At 38.2% G+C, this 16,508-nt stretch overlaps 1 protein-coding gene across 1 annotated transcript in view; it reads right to left on the bottom strand.

Annotated features, from left to right (window-relative positions):
• LOC132404844 (interleukin-6 receptor subunit beta-like) overlaps positions 1–16,508 on the bottom strand; it is a 150,469-nt gene that overhangs the window by 123,575 nt on the left and 10,386 nt on the right. Inside the window, exon 3 of the mRNA XM_059989395.1 lies at positions 1,894–2,199. Coding sequence (XP_059845378.1) covers positions 1,894–2,199 — 306 coding nt within the window. The remainder of the gene's footprint in view (positions 1–1,893; positions 2,200–16,508) is intronic.

Raw genomic sequence — 16,508 nt, 5'->3', positions numbered from 1 at the left:
GGAAATAACAGGCAGGATAGAAAAAGGAGAATCAGTGGATGTTGCTCATTTGAATTTTCAGAAGGCCTTTGACAAGGCGCCACTTAACATGAGGCTGCTTAGCAAGATAAGAGCTCATGGTCTTTCAGGAAAGATACTAGCATGGATGGAAGATTGGCAGACTGGCAAGAATATCTGTGGAATATTCTACCACAGACTGCAGTGGAGGCCAAGTCAGTGCATACATTTAAAGCAGAAGTTGATCGTTTCCTGATCGGTCAGGGCATCAAAGGATATGGCGAGAAGGCACGTGTATGGGATTGAGTGGGATCCAGGATCAGCTCATGATGGAATGGTGGAGCAGACTTGATGGCCTGAATGGAGGCAAAGAGTGGGAATAAAGTGGGTCTATTCTGAGTGGTTGACAGTGTCTAGTGGCATTCTGCAGGGGTCGGTATTGAGGCAGCTTCTTTTCATGTTTATATGCCAAGCATTCGGCTAACAGAATTGATGGCTTTGTGGCCAAGTTTGCACTCAATACAAAGATAGATGGAAGGACAGATAATGTTGATGAAGCTGATAGTGTTTTCTCTCCATGATAGCTGCCTTCAGCCATGTGGCAATTCTTCATGGAGACTTTTGCTAGAAATGCAGTTGTTTGCAATCTTATTGATCTCCATCAATACATTGCCTTCCCTGTTACTCTATCAAATCGCTCTTTAGGTTTTATTTATCACATATATTAAGTTCAATTTATTAGAAGTTTACAGTATAAGCTACTTTTATCCACCTTTTAGTTTGCTATAAACTTCAAATAATATCCCATTTTATCACGATCCCTATACAAAAGTTTAAATATTTCCCCTTTGAAATTAGTACAAATCAATAAGTTTAAAACAAAATATTGTTAACTTCACTCGACACCAGATGTCTGTGCTCAGATTACCAAGTGCTTTATGTACATCAATAAATTAATTCCTTTAAAAAAGCCAATTGCAAGCCCACCACAATTCCAGGTACTAATCAAAATAATATTTACCATCTTGTTAGGTAGCCAACTACCACCCAATTAAATGTTAACTGGTAGGCAGCTTATAAATTATTTTAGTCCATAGTAACCAGATATTTGAAAGTTAAAACACGAGGAAATCTGCAGATGCTGGAAATTCAAACAACAACACACACAAAATGCTGGTGGAACACAGCAGGCCAGGCAGCATCTATAGGAGAAGCGCTATCGACGTCTCGGCCCGAAACATTGACAGCACTTCTCCCTATAGATGCCGCCTGGCCTGCTGTGTTCCACTAGCATTTTGTGTGTGTTGTTATTTGAAAGTTAAATTCCAAATGTAAAAGTAGTCTAATATTATCTTCAACCAATCCCCACATACAGAAAATTCTCAACAATTACATCCTGTTAAAGCTGTTCTTTAATAAGTTACTCCGGGCATCAGCAAGATGGATAATTACTGAGAACACTTAGATAATTCTGAAGCTCAGTAACAAGTTTGCTTATTTATGAAATTGGTCAATTACTTGTAACGTCAGAACACCGCTGAAATACATGTGTATTTTAGAAGGGGCAGAAGGGTATCATAATAATGGGATAGAGCAAGCTCTTCAATCCCCTGAAAGGTAACCAGCTGCATAGGATCTTGATAACTGAAGCTGAAAGTTCCAAGTATTTTAAACTCAAGCTGCTACTGCCTAAATGCATTACTTTACTTAAATTGAAGGCAATTGACAAACTGACAAAATAGCAGAACTGCTATGGTACAGCAGAAAAGATAATTCTAAGTGTACCATAATCTTGCTTGTGACTGAAATTCCAAATCTTCAAACTGTGAAAGAAACTTGTAGTAAAGTGCCATATTTTATTTTCCCCCATATCACTCAGCCCCAGAAAACACTTACATCCTGATGTTACTTGTATTCCAAAGACAGTTCCCACATGATCCTCGTTGTACTGTATATTGCAGGTCAGAAGTGCAACCCCAACAGTAGAAAAGGTCAGTGTTACATTGGATACCGTGCTATTGACTGTGGTGTAGTGCTCTTTTGGTATTCTGTTTTCCTTTAATTTCCAGAATATTTGATTGGCATCCACTCCATGTTCTTTCACAAAACTTTCACTAAGAATGCAGGATGCTTGTATTTGGGATCCATTTTCTATTACTGGTGACTCAGGAATAATGTAGGCAGATCCTTCCAAGGGATTATCTACCAATGGAAATGAATAAAATCATGTCAGTAAATCTAGTTTCTACAAAATTACACCATTAAAGTAATTACATTTTTGCATCAGATTTAATGTGACACGTTGATTCTTAAACGTAAGTTGCATATGAAAAGTGCAGAACAAATACCTGTAAAGGTATAGTACAGTAAGTGCCACCCCATGATTTTCAAATCAATTAAATATTCTTTTTATTACTTATGGATTACATATATAACAGATCAAATTATCTTTATAGGTAGGACCACATAAATGGGGCTACATTACAGACTACCTAACAGTCCTAGGGAATTAGAGGAACAAATTTATAAAAGTTTGCACTGTTGCAAAGAAACAAAGTTGTTTTGGTAGGTGATTTTAACTGGAAATCCTATACTGTAAAAAGACTAGATGGGATAGAGTTTGTCAGATGTGTTCAGGGAAGTTTCCTTCATCAGTTTGTAGAAGTCCGAACAAAAGAGCATGTGATACTGGATCTGCTATTAGTGAATGAGACAGAGCAGGTGGCAGAGGTTTCTGTAGGGTAACACTTTGCATCCAGTGACCACAATGTCATTAGTTTCAAAGTAAATATGCTAAAAGATAGGTCTAATCCACGGGTTGAGATTCAAAATTTGCCTTACCAAAAATGATTTAGCAAGTGTGGATTAGCTACTGTTTTCTGGCAAAGGTGTACTTGTAAAGTGGGAAACCTTTAAAAATGAAATTTTGAGAGTACAAAGCTTGTATGAAATGAATAAAATGAAAAGATAACAAGTGCAGGGAACCTTCGTTTCATGAGATAGTGAGGCCCTGATTAACAGAGGAAAAAAAGGATGTGCATAGCAGGTATAGGCAAGTAGGAACAAATTAGGCGCTTATGAAAAACAAGGAATGTAGGAGATCATTTAAGAAACCAGGAAGACTAAAAGAAGGCATGAAGTTGCTCCAGCAGAGAAGTAGAAGGAGAATCCAGAGGGATTCTACAGATACGTTAACAGCAAAAGGATTGCAAGGGGCAAAAATTGGTCCTCTAGCAGACCAGAATGGCAATCCATGTGTGGACCCAAAAGAGATGAGGGAAGATCTTAAATGCAGTCTTTGCATTTGTATTTACTCGGAAGAAGGATACAGAGTCTATAGAAGTGAGGCAAAGCAGCATCACCTTAATGGATCCTGTGCAGATTACAGAGGAGGAGGTGTTTGCTACCCTGAGCCAAATCAGGGTGGATAAAACCCCAGGGCCTGACAAGATGTTCCCTATGCGAGACAAGTGCAGAAATTTTTGGGCCCCGAGCAGAGATATTTGAAACTTCCTTAGTGACCAGGAGAAGTACCAGAGGATTTGAAGATAGCCAGCATGGCTCTGCTGTTAAAAAAAGGCTCTAAACAGAAATCAAGAAGCCTGATATCAGTTGTGGGAAAGTTATTGGAAGGTATTCTAAGGGATCGAATACATAAGTATTTGGAGAGACACGACTAATTAAGGATAGCCAGCATGGCTTTATGTGTGGTAGGCAGTGTCTAACCAATGATAGTTTTTCGAAGAAGTTACCAGGGAAGTGGATAAAGGCAGGGCAGTGGGTGTTGTCTACATGGACTTTAGTAAGGCATCTAACAAGGTCGCACATGGGAGGCTGCTTAAGAAGGTTCAGTGGCTCAGCATCAGGACGAGATAGTAAATTGGATTGGACATTGGCTTTGTGTGAGAAGCCAGAGTGGTAGTAGAGGGCTGCCTCTCTGACTGGAGGCCTGTGACTAGTAGTGGGCCGGAGGGGCCAGTGTCGAGTCCTTTAGGTTTATCATCTATGTCGATGATTGGATGATAATGTGATCAACTGGATCAGCAAATTTACAGATGACACCAAGACTGGGAATGTAGTGAACAGTGAGAGGGTATCTTGGATTGTAGGGGGATTTGCATGAAAAATGGCAGATAGAATTTGATGCAGGCAAGTTGCAAGGTTTTGCACTTTGGTAGGACCAACCAGGTAACATTCTAGTAAATCTCCCCTGTACTCTTTATATTTTGTTGACATCATTCCTATAATTCGCTGACCAGAACTGTACACAATACAAATTTGGCCTCACCAATGCCTTGTACAACTTTAACATCACATCCCAACTCCTATACTCAATGTTCTGATTTATAAAGGCCAGCATACCAAAAGCTTTCTTTAACACCCTATTCACTTGAGATTCCACCTTCAGGGAACTATGCACCATTATTCCTAGATCACTCTGTTCTACTGCATTCTTCAATGCCCTACCATTTACCATGTATGTCCTATTTTGATTAGTCCTACCAAAATGTAGCACCTCACACTTATCAGCATTAAACTCCATCTGCCATCTTTCAGTCCACTCCTCTAACTGGCCTAAATCTCTGTGTAAGCTTTGAAAACCCACTTCATTATCCACAACACCATCTATCTTAGTATCATCTGCATACTTATTAATCCAATTTACCACCCCAACATCCAGGTCATTAATGTATATGACAAACAACAGTGGACCCAGTACAGAATCCCTGAGACACACCATTAGTCACCGGCTTCCAACCTGACAGTTACCCACCACTACTCTCTGGCATCTCCCATCCAGCCACTCTTGAATCCATTTTACTACTTCAATATTAATACCTAATGATTGAACCTTCCTAACTAACCTTCCGTGTGGAACCTTGTCAAAGGCCTTACTGAAGTCCATATAGACAACAACCACTGCTTTACCCTCGTCAACTTTCCAAGTAACCTCTTCAAAAAATTCAATAAGATTTGTCAAACATGACCTTCCACACACAAATCCATGTTGACTGTCCCTAATCAGACCCTGTCTATCCAGAGAATTATATATACTATCTCTAAGAATACTTTCCATTAATTTACCCACCACTGACATTAAACTTACAGGCCGATAATTGCTAGGTTTACCCTCAGAACCCTTTTTAAACAACGGAACCACATGAGCAATACGCCAATCCTCCAGCACCATCCCCGTTTCTAATGACATTTGAAATATTTCTGTCAGAGCCCCTGCTATTTCTACACTAACTTCCCTCAAGGTCATGTCAGGACCCAGAGACTTATCTTATTTTATATTCTTTAAAGGCGCCAGTACTTCCTCTTCTTTAATCATCATAGATTCCATAACTACCCAATTGTTTCCCTTACCTTACACAATTCAATATCCTTCTCCTTAGTGAATACCGAAGAAAAGAAATTGTTCAAAATCTCCCCCATCTCTTTTGGCTCCACACATAGCTGTCCACTCTGATTCTCTAAGGGACCAATTTTATCCCTCACTATCCTTTTGCTATTAATATAACTGTAGAAACCCTTTGGATTTACTTTCACCATACTTGCCAAAGCAACCTCATATCTCCTTTTAGCTTTTCTAATTTCTTTCTTAAGATTCTTTTACATTCTTTGTATTTCTCGAGCACCTCATTTACTCCATGCTGTCTATATTTATTGTAGATTTCTCTCCTTTTCCGAACCAAGTTTCCAATATCCCTTGAAAACCATGGCTCTCTCAAACTTTTAACCTTTCCTTTCAACCTAACAGGAACATAAAGATTCCGTACCCTCAAAATTTTACCTTTAAATGACCGCCATTTCTCCATTACATCCTTTCCATAAAACAAATTGTCCCAATCCATTCCTTCTAAATCATTTCGCATTGCCTCAAAGTTAGCCTTTCTCCAATCAAAAATCTCAACCCTGGGTCCAGAGCTATCCTTCTCCATAATTATATTGAAACTAATGGCACTGTGATCACTGGACCTGAAGTGCTCCCCAATACATACCTCTGTCACCTGACCTATCTCATTCCCTAACAGGAGATCCAATACTGCCCCTTCTCTGGTTGGTACCTCTATGAATTGCTGCAAAAAAAAACTATCCTGCACACATTTTACAAACCATCCAGCCATTTTACAGAATGGGCTTCCCAGTGTATGTGTGGAAAATTAAAATCTCCCACCATGACAACCTTGTGCTTACTACAAATATCTGCTATCTCCTTACAAATCTGCTCCTCCAATTCTCGCTCCCCATTAGGTGGTCTATAATACACCCCTATAAGTTTTACTACACCTTTCCCACTGCTCAATTCCACCCAAATAGTCTCCCTAGACGAGCCCTCTAATCTATCCCGCTAAAGCCCCGCTGTAATATTTTCTCTGACAAGCAATGCAACATCTCCCCCTCTTGCCCCTCCGATTCTATTACACCTGAAACAACGAAATCCAGAAATATTTAGGAAAACCTCTTCAATCAGAGGGTCATCAGTGTGCGGAATGTGCTACCAACACAACTGGTGCATGCGAGCTTGATTTCAACATTTAAGAGAAGTTTGGACTGGTAGATGGATGTTAGGGATATGGAGGGCTCTGGTCCTGATGCAGGATGATGGCAGTAGACAGTTTAAACAGTTTCAGCATAGACTAGATGGGTTGAAAGGCCTGCTTCTTTGCTGTACTTCTCTATGACTATGCATAGAGAAGTCTCCAGAATAAAGCAAATCATCTGAATGAAAAATTTCCATTTTGGTTTCAGTTCACTATCTTCCTTGACAACTTTATTTATTATGACTCATCTGTCACCACTGGAGTTTGTTGCATTCAGAAATTTCATCTTTTACTTCGTTACTGGGAAATTTTGGAAAAATTGAACAAGAAAAGCAATGCATCATTGTAAAAGTTAATGGAACTTGCTGAGATTTTGAAGGACAAGATCCTTACTTCAAAAGAAATATGAAATAAAATGCTGGAAATATTCAGTACTTTGGTACAAAGTAAATTTACAGAAAGAGTGCAAATGTTGAAGTAAAACTGTCAATACCCACTCAAAACATCAGTGGGGAAAATAAAAGTTTATCTTTCAGATCTGTAATCTTTCAGTGGGCATTTCTCCTCACACAAAGTACTTCTAGTAACCAATTGGACTACAAGATCTATAGTACATTCAGACACAGGTTGAAAATTGGTAGCAAGTAACATTTACACCACAGAGTGACAGGTAATCACAAGCTCTAACTAAAGAATTTCATCATTACTATGTGTACAGCAGAAGTTTCATCATCACATTTTCTGGCGCAATAGGGGTGGACAAATACTTGTCTTACCAGCAATGTCTGGATCCCAAAGAGGAATAAAATAATGTCTTAGTATTTTACATTAATCCTCAATGTCAAATGGCACCAACAAACTGTAGTACTGTCATGTCAGCTTGTTAACAATTTTCCACTCAGCAAAAATCTAATTTTAATTATTCTTTGTAAGCTGTTGCTAAGTGAAGGCCAAACAGTGTTAAAAGCTAGATGATAGCAGTGGTAATTCTGTATCTGCTTCCATGAAAATAGAAGCTCTGTATTTAATGAACAGCAGATTCCTTTAGGAGAGCAAGGAGAAAATGCAGAAAAGATATGAATGAAGTATGTTAAAGCTTATCCCAGCTATCTCATGAAATCTTATATCCCAAATAAGCTATAGAAAAACTAATGGGGCAGTTGCAGATTACTAGTCACTGTCAGTCAACCTAAGGCCTCCTTTATTCCCATTCTTTGCCTCCTGCCAATCTTCAATCCATACTAGTTGTTAAGTGCCATTGAGTTGTTGTTGACTCATGGTGACCCTATGGATCATTGCCCTAAGTGAGTATTGATCCTCACAAAGGCCGCTCATTATCGATAACATTGCGTTTAAAGCTGTCCTTATTGTGTCCATCCACTTGATTGGTGGCTGTGCTAGTATTTTTCCTGAAATACCATGGGCTCATGCATTGTTAACAGCCTCATGTATGGCACCTTGTCAAATTCCAAATTAATACCCACTGACACTCCTTTGTCTATCCTGCCTGTTACTTCCTCAAAGAATTCTAACATATTTATTAGGCAAGATTTCTCCTTAAGGAAACCATGCTGACATTGGCCTACTTTATCAAGTGATTCCAGGTACCTCAAAACCCCATCCTTAAATCAGACTCCAACATTTTCCAACTACTGAAGTCTAACCGGCCTATAATTTTCTTTCTTCTGCCTCTCTTCCTTCTTAAAGAGTGGAGTAACATTTGCAATTTTCCAGTCCTCCAGAAGACTGGAAGATCATAATTAATGCTCCACAATCTCTTCAGCTACCGTATTCAGAACCCTAGCATACAGTCCATCTGCTCCATGCTTTTCAGCTTCCCAACCACTTTCTCCTAAGTAATAGCAGCAACATCCATTTCTGCACCTTGACAGTCAAATTTCTGGCATTCTGCTAGCATCTTCCACAGTGGAGACTGATGCAAGAATACTTAAGTTTCTCCACTGTTTCTTTGTATCCTACTACGACCTCTTCAGCTTAATTTTCCAGTGGTCTGACACTAGTCTCTGTTTTACTCTTTATATATCTGAAAACTTATTCAAGAAGGGGTGGGGGTAGGGATACCCCAGGAAATTATAGGCCAGTGAGTCTTACTTCAGTGGTTGGTAAGTTGATGGAGAAGGTCTTGAAAGGCAGGATTTATCAGCATTTGGAGAGGCATAATATGAGGAGGAATAGTCAGCATGGCTTTGCCAAAGGCAGGTTGCACCTTACGAACTTGATTGAATTTTTTGAGGATGTGACTAAACACATTGATGAGGGTAGAGCCGTAGATGTAGCATTTATGGATTTTAGCAAGGCATTTGAGAAGTTACCCCATGCAAGGCTTATTGAGAAAGTAAAGAGGCATGGGATCCAAGGGGACATTGCTTTGTGGATCCAGAACTGGCTTGCCTACAGAAGGCAAAGAGTGGTTGTAGACGGGTCATATTCTGCATGGAGGCTGGTGACCAGTGGTATATCTGTTCTGGGACCCCTTCTCTGATTTTTATAAATGACCTGTAGAAAGGGTGGGGGTGTTGTGTGGAGGGCTGTCAGAGGTTACAACTGGGCTGAGAAGTAGCAGATGGAGTTCAACGCAGATAAGTGTGAAGTGGTTCATTTTGGCAGGTCAAATATGATGGTAGAATATTGCATTAATGCTAAGACTCTTGGAAGTATGGAGGATCAGAGGGACCTTGGGGTCTGAGTCCAAAGGACACTCAAAGCCGCTATGCAGGTTTTTCTCTGTGGTTAAGAAGGCATACAGTGCATTGGCCTTCATCAATCATGGGATTGAGTCTAAGAACCGAGAGGTAATGTTGCAGCTATATAGGACCCTGGTCAGACCCCACTTGGAGTACTGTACTCAATTCTGGTCCCCTCACTACAGGAAGGACGTGGAAACCATAGAAAGGGTACAGAGGAGATTTACAAGGACGTTGAGTGAACTCGGCCTTTTCTCATTGGAGCGATGGAGGATGAGAGGTGACCTGATTGAGTTGTACAAGATAATGAGAGGCATTGATCATGTGGCTAGTCAGAGGCTTCCCCCCAGGGCTGAAATGACTAGTATGAGAGGGCAAAGTATTAAGGTGCTTGGAAGTAGGTACAGAGGAGATGTCAGGTGTAAGTTGTTTGCTTACGCAGAGAGTGGTGAGTGCGTGGAATGGGCTGCCAGCAGCGGTGGTGGAGGCCGAAACAATAGAGTCTTTTAAGAAACTCCTGGACGGCTAATGGCGCTTATAAAAATAGAGGGCTATGGGTAAAGCCTAGGCAGTTCTAAGGTAGAGTCATGTTCAGCACAGCTTTGTGGGCCGAAGGGCATGTACTGTGCTGTAGGTTTTCTATGTTTCCACTGCACTTCTCAGTGCAAGACCTATCTTAGTTGGTCCTGCATTAAATTCCATCTACCATTTTTCAGCCCATTTTCCCAGCTGTTGGTTTTATTTTAAAAGCTTCCTAGTCCTCTAACTTCCCATTATTTCTTTGCTACATTATAAGCTAACTTTCTTTTGCTTTTATCTGTCTTTGACTTTTCTCGTCAACCACAGTTGCTTCATCATCCCTTTGGAATACTATTTCAACTTTGGGAATAGTTGCAGAACCTGGGCCTCTGTACCCCCCTCTGTAATTGGATCCTCATCTTCCTAACTAGAAGACAACAGTCTCTGCGGATTGGTGATAACATATCCCCTTTGCTGATGATCAACACTGGCGCACCTCAAGGGTGTCTGCTTAGCCCACTGCTCTACTCTCTATATACACATGACTGTGTGGCTAGGCATAGCTCAAAAACCATCTACAAATTTGCTGACAATACAACCACTGTTGGTAGAATCTCAGGTGGTGATGAGAGGGCATACAGGAGTGAGATCCGCCAACTAGTGGAATGGTGCCGCAACAGCAACCTGACACTCAACGCCAGTAAGACGACAGAGCTGATTGTGGACTTCAGGAAGGGTAAGACGAAGGAACACACACCAATCCTCAGAGGGATAAGAAGTGGAGAGAGTGAGCAGCTTCAAGTTCCAGGGTGTCAAGATCTGAGGATCTAACCTGGTCTTAACATATCGATGCAATCACAAAGCACCAAGTCAGAGGCAATAGTTGATTAGGACTTTGAAGAGATTTGGCATGTCAACAAATACACTCAAAAACTTCTATCGTTGTACTGAGGAGAACATTCTGACAGGCTGCATCACTGTCTAGTATGGAGGGGCTACTGCACAGGACCGAAAGAAGATGCAGAACACTAGGTCTAGTCAGCTCCATCTTGGGCACTAGCCTACAAAGTACTCAGGACATCTTTAGAAAGCGGTGTCTCAGAAAGGTAGCGTCCATTATTAAGGATCTCCAGCACCCAGGGCATGCCCTTTTCTCACTGTTACCATCAGGTAGGAGGTACAGAAGCCTGAAGGCACACACTCAGTGATTCAGGAACAGCTTCTTCCCCTCTGCCATCTGATTCCTAAATGGACTTTGAAGCTTTGGACATTACCTCACTTTTAAAAAAATACACCGTATTTCTTTTTTGCACTTTTTAATAATCTATTCACTATACATACTTGATTTACTTGTTTATTATTATTTTTTTCTCTCTCTCTGCTAGATTATGTATTGCATTGAACTACTGCTGCAAAGTTAACACATTTTGTGTCACACGCTGGTGATAATAAACCTGATTCTGATCTTTCCTGCACTTTCCAAATTTGCCTCAGAAATACCAACCACGGTTGTTCTGCCGTCGTCACTGCTGGTGTACCCTTTCAATCAACCTTGGCCAACTCCACTCTTGTACCTCTGTAGATTCCTTTACTCCTCTACTCCTCCACCGTAATACTATTTATTGTTTAGCTTCTTCTCAAACTGCAGGGTGAGTTCTATCATATTATGGTCACTGTTTCCTGGTGTTTTCTTTACCTTGAGCTTCCTAATCAAATCTGGGTCATTACCTAACACCCAATCCTGAATTGCCATTCCCCCGGGGGGGGGGGGGGGGCTCAACCACAGGCTGCTATAAAAATCAGTCCTGTGGGCACTGTACAAATTCCCTTTTGATATCCAGTACCAACCAGATTTTACCCAATCTACCTGCATACTGAAATCCCCCATGATTATTGTAGCAATGCCCCTTTCACGTACCTTTTCTATCTCCTGTTGTAATTTGTAGCCCATATCCTGGCTACAGTTTGCATGTAACTCGCGTCAGGGACGTTTTACCCTTGCAGGTTCTTAACTCTACTGTCAAGGAGTTTACATCCTCAGATCCGATGTCACCTCATTCCAAGGAATTGCTTTCATATCTTTTTATATACAGATAGAACCACCCCACCCCCTCTACCTCTTTGCCTGTCCTTTCAATACAATGTGTATCCTTGGATGATAAGCTCTCAACTATGATATTCTTTCAGCCATGACTTGGAGATGCCAATAACATCATACCTGCAAATCTCTACCTGCATCACAAGATCATCTACCTTATTCTGTATACTGTCTGAATTTAAATAAACCCTTTTCAATTTTGCCCCCATGTTACACTTTAACTCATCCCAGTGACTGCAATTTTGCCCTATCATCTGCTTGTTCTTCCTCAGAGCCTCACTATACACTGTCTTTGCTTTATACTACCTGCCCAATTCCCATCACCATCATCCCAGATCCTTCCCCCCCCACCCCCCCACCACCAACCGCAAAATTAGTTCAAACCTTCCCCAACAGCTCTAGCAAATCTGGCCTGAAGGATATTGGACCCCTCAGGTTCAGGTATAACCTGAACCTTTTGTACATGTCATATCTTCCCCAGAAGAGATCCCAATGTTCCAGAAATATAATACCTTTTCACCTGCACTAATTCTTCAGCCACACATTCATCTGCCAAATCATTACCCTCAGCGGCAGAGAACACAGGCAGAAATACAAAGATTACTACCATGGAAGTCCTGCCTTTCAGCCTACTGCCTTATTCCCTATATTTCCTTCTTCAGGACCTCCTGGTTTTCCTACCCATGTTGATGGTACCAATATGCACCATGACTTGTAGCTGTTCCTTCTCTCCCTTTAGAATGCCGTGGACCCTATCTGAGACATTCTGAGCTTGGCACCTGGGAGGCAACATACCACCTGGGTGTCTCTTTCTTTCTTTTTCAATCTTTTTATTAAATTTCATATATATATAAAAAAACATAGCATGATAATGAATAGATTACAAATTCAATAAACTTGAAATTACATTAGTAATAGGATAATAATATCCTATTAAACATCAATCAACAAAAGGTACATAAATCAATCAAGTCTATATAAATATATATGAAAAAAAAACAAAAATAATCATCAAAAGAGAAAAAAAAATTGAAAATATATAGAAGAAAATATATATTGAAAAAAAACTAAACTAAACTAACATGGGCAATAATAACAGTTTATAAGTATGTGATAGTGTCAAGAAAAAACTCCGGAACTCCATACCTGAACAAGGATAAGTAGAGAAAAGAATCTGAAAAAGGCCAAATTAATTCATATGAAAATGTCGAATGAACAGTCCCCAGGTTTCTTCAAATTTAATTGATGAGTCAAAAATAGTGCTTCTAATTTTTTCCAAACTCAGATAGGAAATAGTTTGAGAGAACCACTGAGATGTGGTAGGAGGATTTACTTCTTTCCAGTTTTGTAATATAGACCTTCTGGCAATTAATGTTACAAAAGCAATCATTCGTCTGATTGAAGGGGAAAACTGATTACCATCTTCATTTGGCATACCGAAAATTGCAGTAAATAAATGAGGTTGTAAATCGATATTCCATACTGAGGAAATGACATCAAAAATGTCCTTCCAATAGTTATGTAAAGTGGGACATGCCCAAAACATGTGGGTCAATGAAGCCACTTCTAAGTGACATCTGTCACATTGAGGATTGATATGCGAGTAGAATCGAGCAAGCTTATCTTTAGACATATAAGCTCTATGTACAATTTTAAATTGTATTAAAGCATATTTAGCACAAATAGAAGAGGAATTAACCATTTGTAAAATTTTTTCCCATTTATCTGTTGATATATTATATCGGTTCTTTTTCCCATTCTTGTTTAATTCTATCCGATATTTCTGGTTGTATCTTCATAATCATGTTATAAATAAAAGCTACTAATCCCTTCTGGCAGGGATTAAAGGTAAAAATCAAATCTGAAAAATCCAATGGAGTTGAATTGGGAAAAGATGGGAGAATTTTATGTAAGAAATTTCTAATTTGTAAGTATCTAAAAAAATTAGATTTAGGTAATTTAAATTTGTTAGAAAGTTGATCAAAAGACATCAAAGTACCTTCAAAAAAAAGATCACGAAAACATTTTATACCTTTCCTTTTCCATATGCTAAAAGCTTGATCTGTCAATGAAGGTTTGAAAAAAAAATTAAATAAAATAGGGCTGTCCAGAACAAAGTTTTTCAGATTAAAAAATTTACGAAATTGAAACCAAATTCGTAATGTATGTTTGACAACAGGGTTAGATATCTGTTTATTGAATTTAACTAAATCAACAGGAAGAAAAGAACCAAGAACGGAGAATATAGAATATCCCTTTACCTCACTACATTCCAAATTTACCCACTGTGGACACAATGGTGAGTCCAAATCTAGTTTCCAATACGTTAGGTTACGAATATTATTCGCCCAATAATAAAATCTAAAGTTAGGTAAAGCTAGACCACCATCTTTTTTAGATTTTTGTAATTGCCTTTTGCTTAACCTAGGGTTTTTATTTTGCCACACAAATGAGGAAATTTTTGAATCAATGTTGTCAAAAAAAGATTTAGGAATAAAAATTGGTAAGGCTTGAAATAAATATAAAAATTTCGGTAAAATCATCATTTTAATAGCATTAATCCGACCAACTAATGATAAAAATAAGGGAGACCATCTTGTAGTAAGTTGTTGAATTTGATGAAGCATAGGTAAAAAATTCAGTCCAAATAAATCTTTATATTTCTTGGTGATTTTTATACCTAAATAGATAAAGTTATCAGTAACAACTTTAAATGGCATCCTGTCATTCAATAAGGTTAAGGGGAATAATTCACTCTTATCTAAGTTTAATTTATAACCAGAAAAACTACCAAATTGAGCCAACAAGGATAAAATAGCAGGAATAGACCTATTAGGATCAGAAATATATAACAGCAAATCATCAGCATAAAGTGATAATTTGTATAACTTCTCATTACGGATGATACCAAAAATATTAGGAGACTCACGAATAGCAATGGCTAAAGGTTCTAATGCAATATTAAATAATAAAGGACTTAAAGGACAACCTTGTCTCGTACCACGAGATAATTGAAAAAAAGAGGATCTATAATTATTTGTAAGAACAGAAGCAACAGCTTTATAATATATTAATTTAATCCATGATATAAAATTAGGACTAAAATTAAAGTTTCTCAATGCATTAAATAAGTATGTCCATTCAACTCTATCAAAAGCTTTTTCAGCATCTCATGAGATAACACATTCTGGGGTTGTAGGTGATGAAGTATAAATTATGTTAATCAATTTTCTAATATTAAAAAAGGAATACCGATTCCTAATAAAACCAGTTTGATCTTCTGAAATAATCTGTGATAGTACCTTTTCTAATCTAATGGCTAAAATTTTTGTAAGAATCTTAGAGTCTACATTTAATAATGATATAGGGCGATAAGATGCACATAAAGTAGGATCTTTATCTTTTTTAAGAATTAGAGAAATAGTAGCTTCATAAAAAGATTGAGGTAATCTCTTCTTAACAAACGCATCATTAAAGATTTCACATAGCCATGGAGAAAGCAATAAAGAAAAAGTTTTTTAAAATTCTACAATAAAACCATCAGGACCAGGAGCTTTCCCTGAATTCATTGATGAGATAGCCTCTCTTATTTCGGCCATAGAGATAGGAGCATCAAGCAAGCTACAATCTTCATCTATCAGTTTAGGAATATTCAAGTTGTTAAAAAAATTATCCATCATGGACAGGTCACCATCAAATTCTGATTGATATAAAGATTTATAAAAATCTTGAAAACTGTTATTGATTTCTTTATGATCAGTAGTTAAATTACCGTCTTGTTTACGAATTTTAATAATTTGTCGCTTAGTCGAAATAGCTTTTAATTGATTAGCTAACAATTTACCAGTTCGATCACTATGAATATAAAATTGAGCCCTGGTCTTAATTAATTGATTCTCAATTGAAGAAGATAATAATAAACTATGTTCCATTTGAAGCTCAACTCTCTTCTTATAAAGTTCTTTGGTAGGAGTCACGGAGTAAATCTTATCAATTTCTTTAATTTTATCCAACAATAAAGCTATATCTAAATATCTTTATTTTCTTTTACCAACGGAATATGAGATAATTTGTCCACGGATAAAAGCCTTGAAAGAGTCCCAAAGTATTCCTCTGTCAATCTCTTCGGTATAGTTTGTTGAAAAAAATAAGTCAATTTGTTGTTTTATGAAGGTAATAAATTCTGGATCTTGAAGCAAAGTAGCATTAAGTCTCCAAGATCTAGTATTAATAGAAGAGTCCGGGATCTTGATAGATAACTTCAAAGGTGCATGATCCGAAATAGCAATAGAGTCATATTTACAATCAATAACATCTGTTAATAAACGATGATCAATAAGGAAATAATCAATTCTAGAATAACTATGATATACATGTGAAAAAAATGAAAATTCTTTATCTTTAGGGTTCAGAAACCGCCATATTTCAGTAATTCCAGAATCGACCATAAAAGAATTAATAAGTAAAGCTGATCTATTCGGAAGAGTTCGAATAGGTTTAGATCTATCCATCGAAGGATTCAAACAACAATTAAAGTCTCCACCCATTATCAACATATATTCATTCAAGTTAGGAAGGGAAGTAAATAAACGTTTAAAAAATTCAGGGCAATCAAAGTTTGGAGCATAAATATTAACTAGA

Source organism: Hypanus sabinus, chromosome 14, assembly GCF_030144855.1.
Source record: "Hypanus sabinus isolate sHypSab1 chromosome 14, sHypSab1.hap1, whole genome shotgun sequence".
In the NCBI taxonomy this organism is placed as follows: Eukaryota; Metazoa; Chordata; class Chondrichthyes; order Myliobatiformes; family Dasyatidae; genus Hypanus; species Hypanus sabinus.
This window is presented reverse-complemented; position numbering and strand designations above follow the sequence as displayed.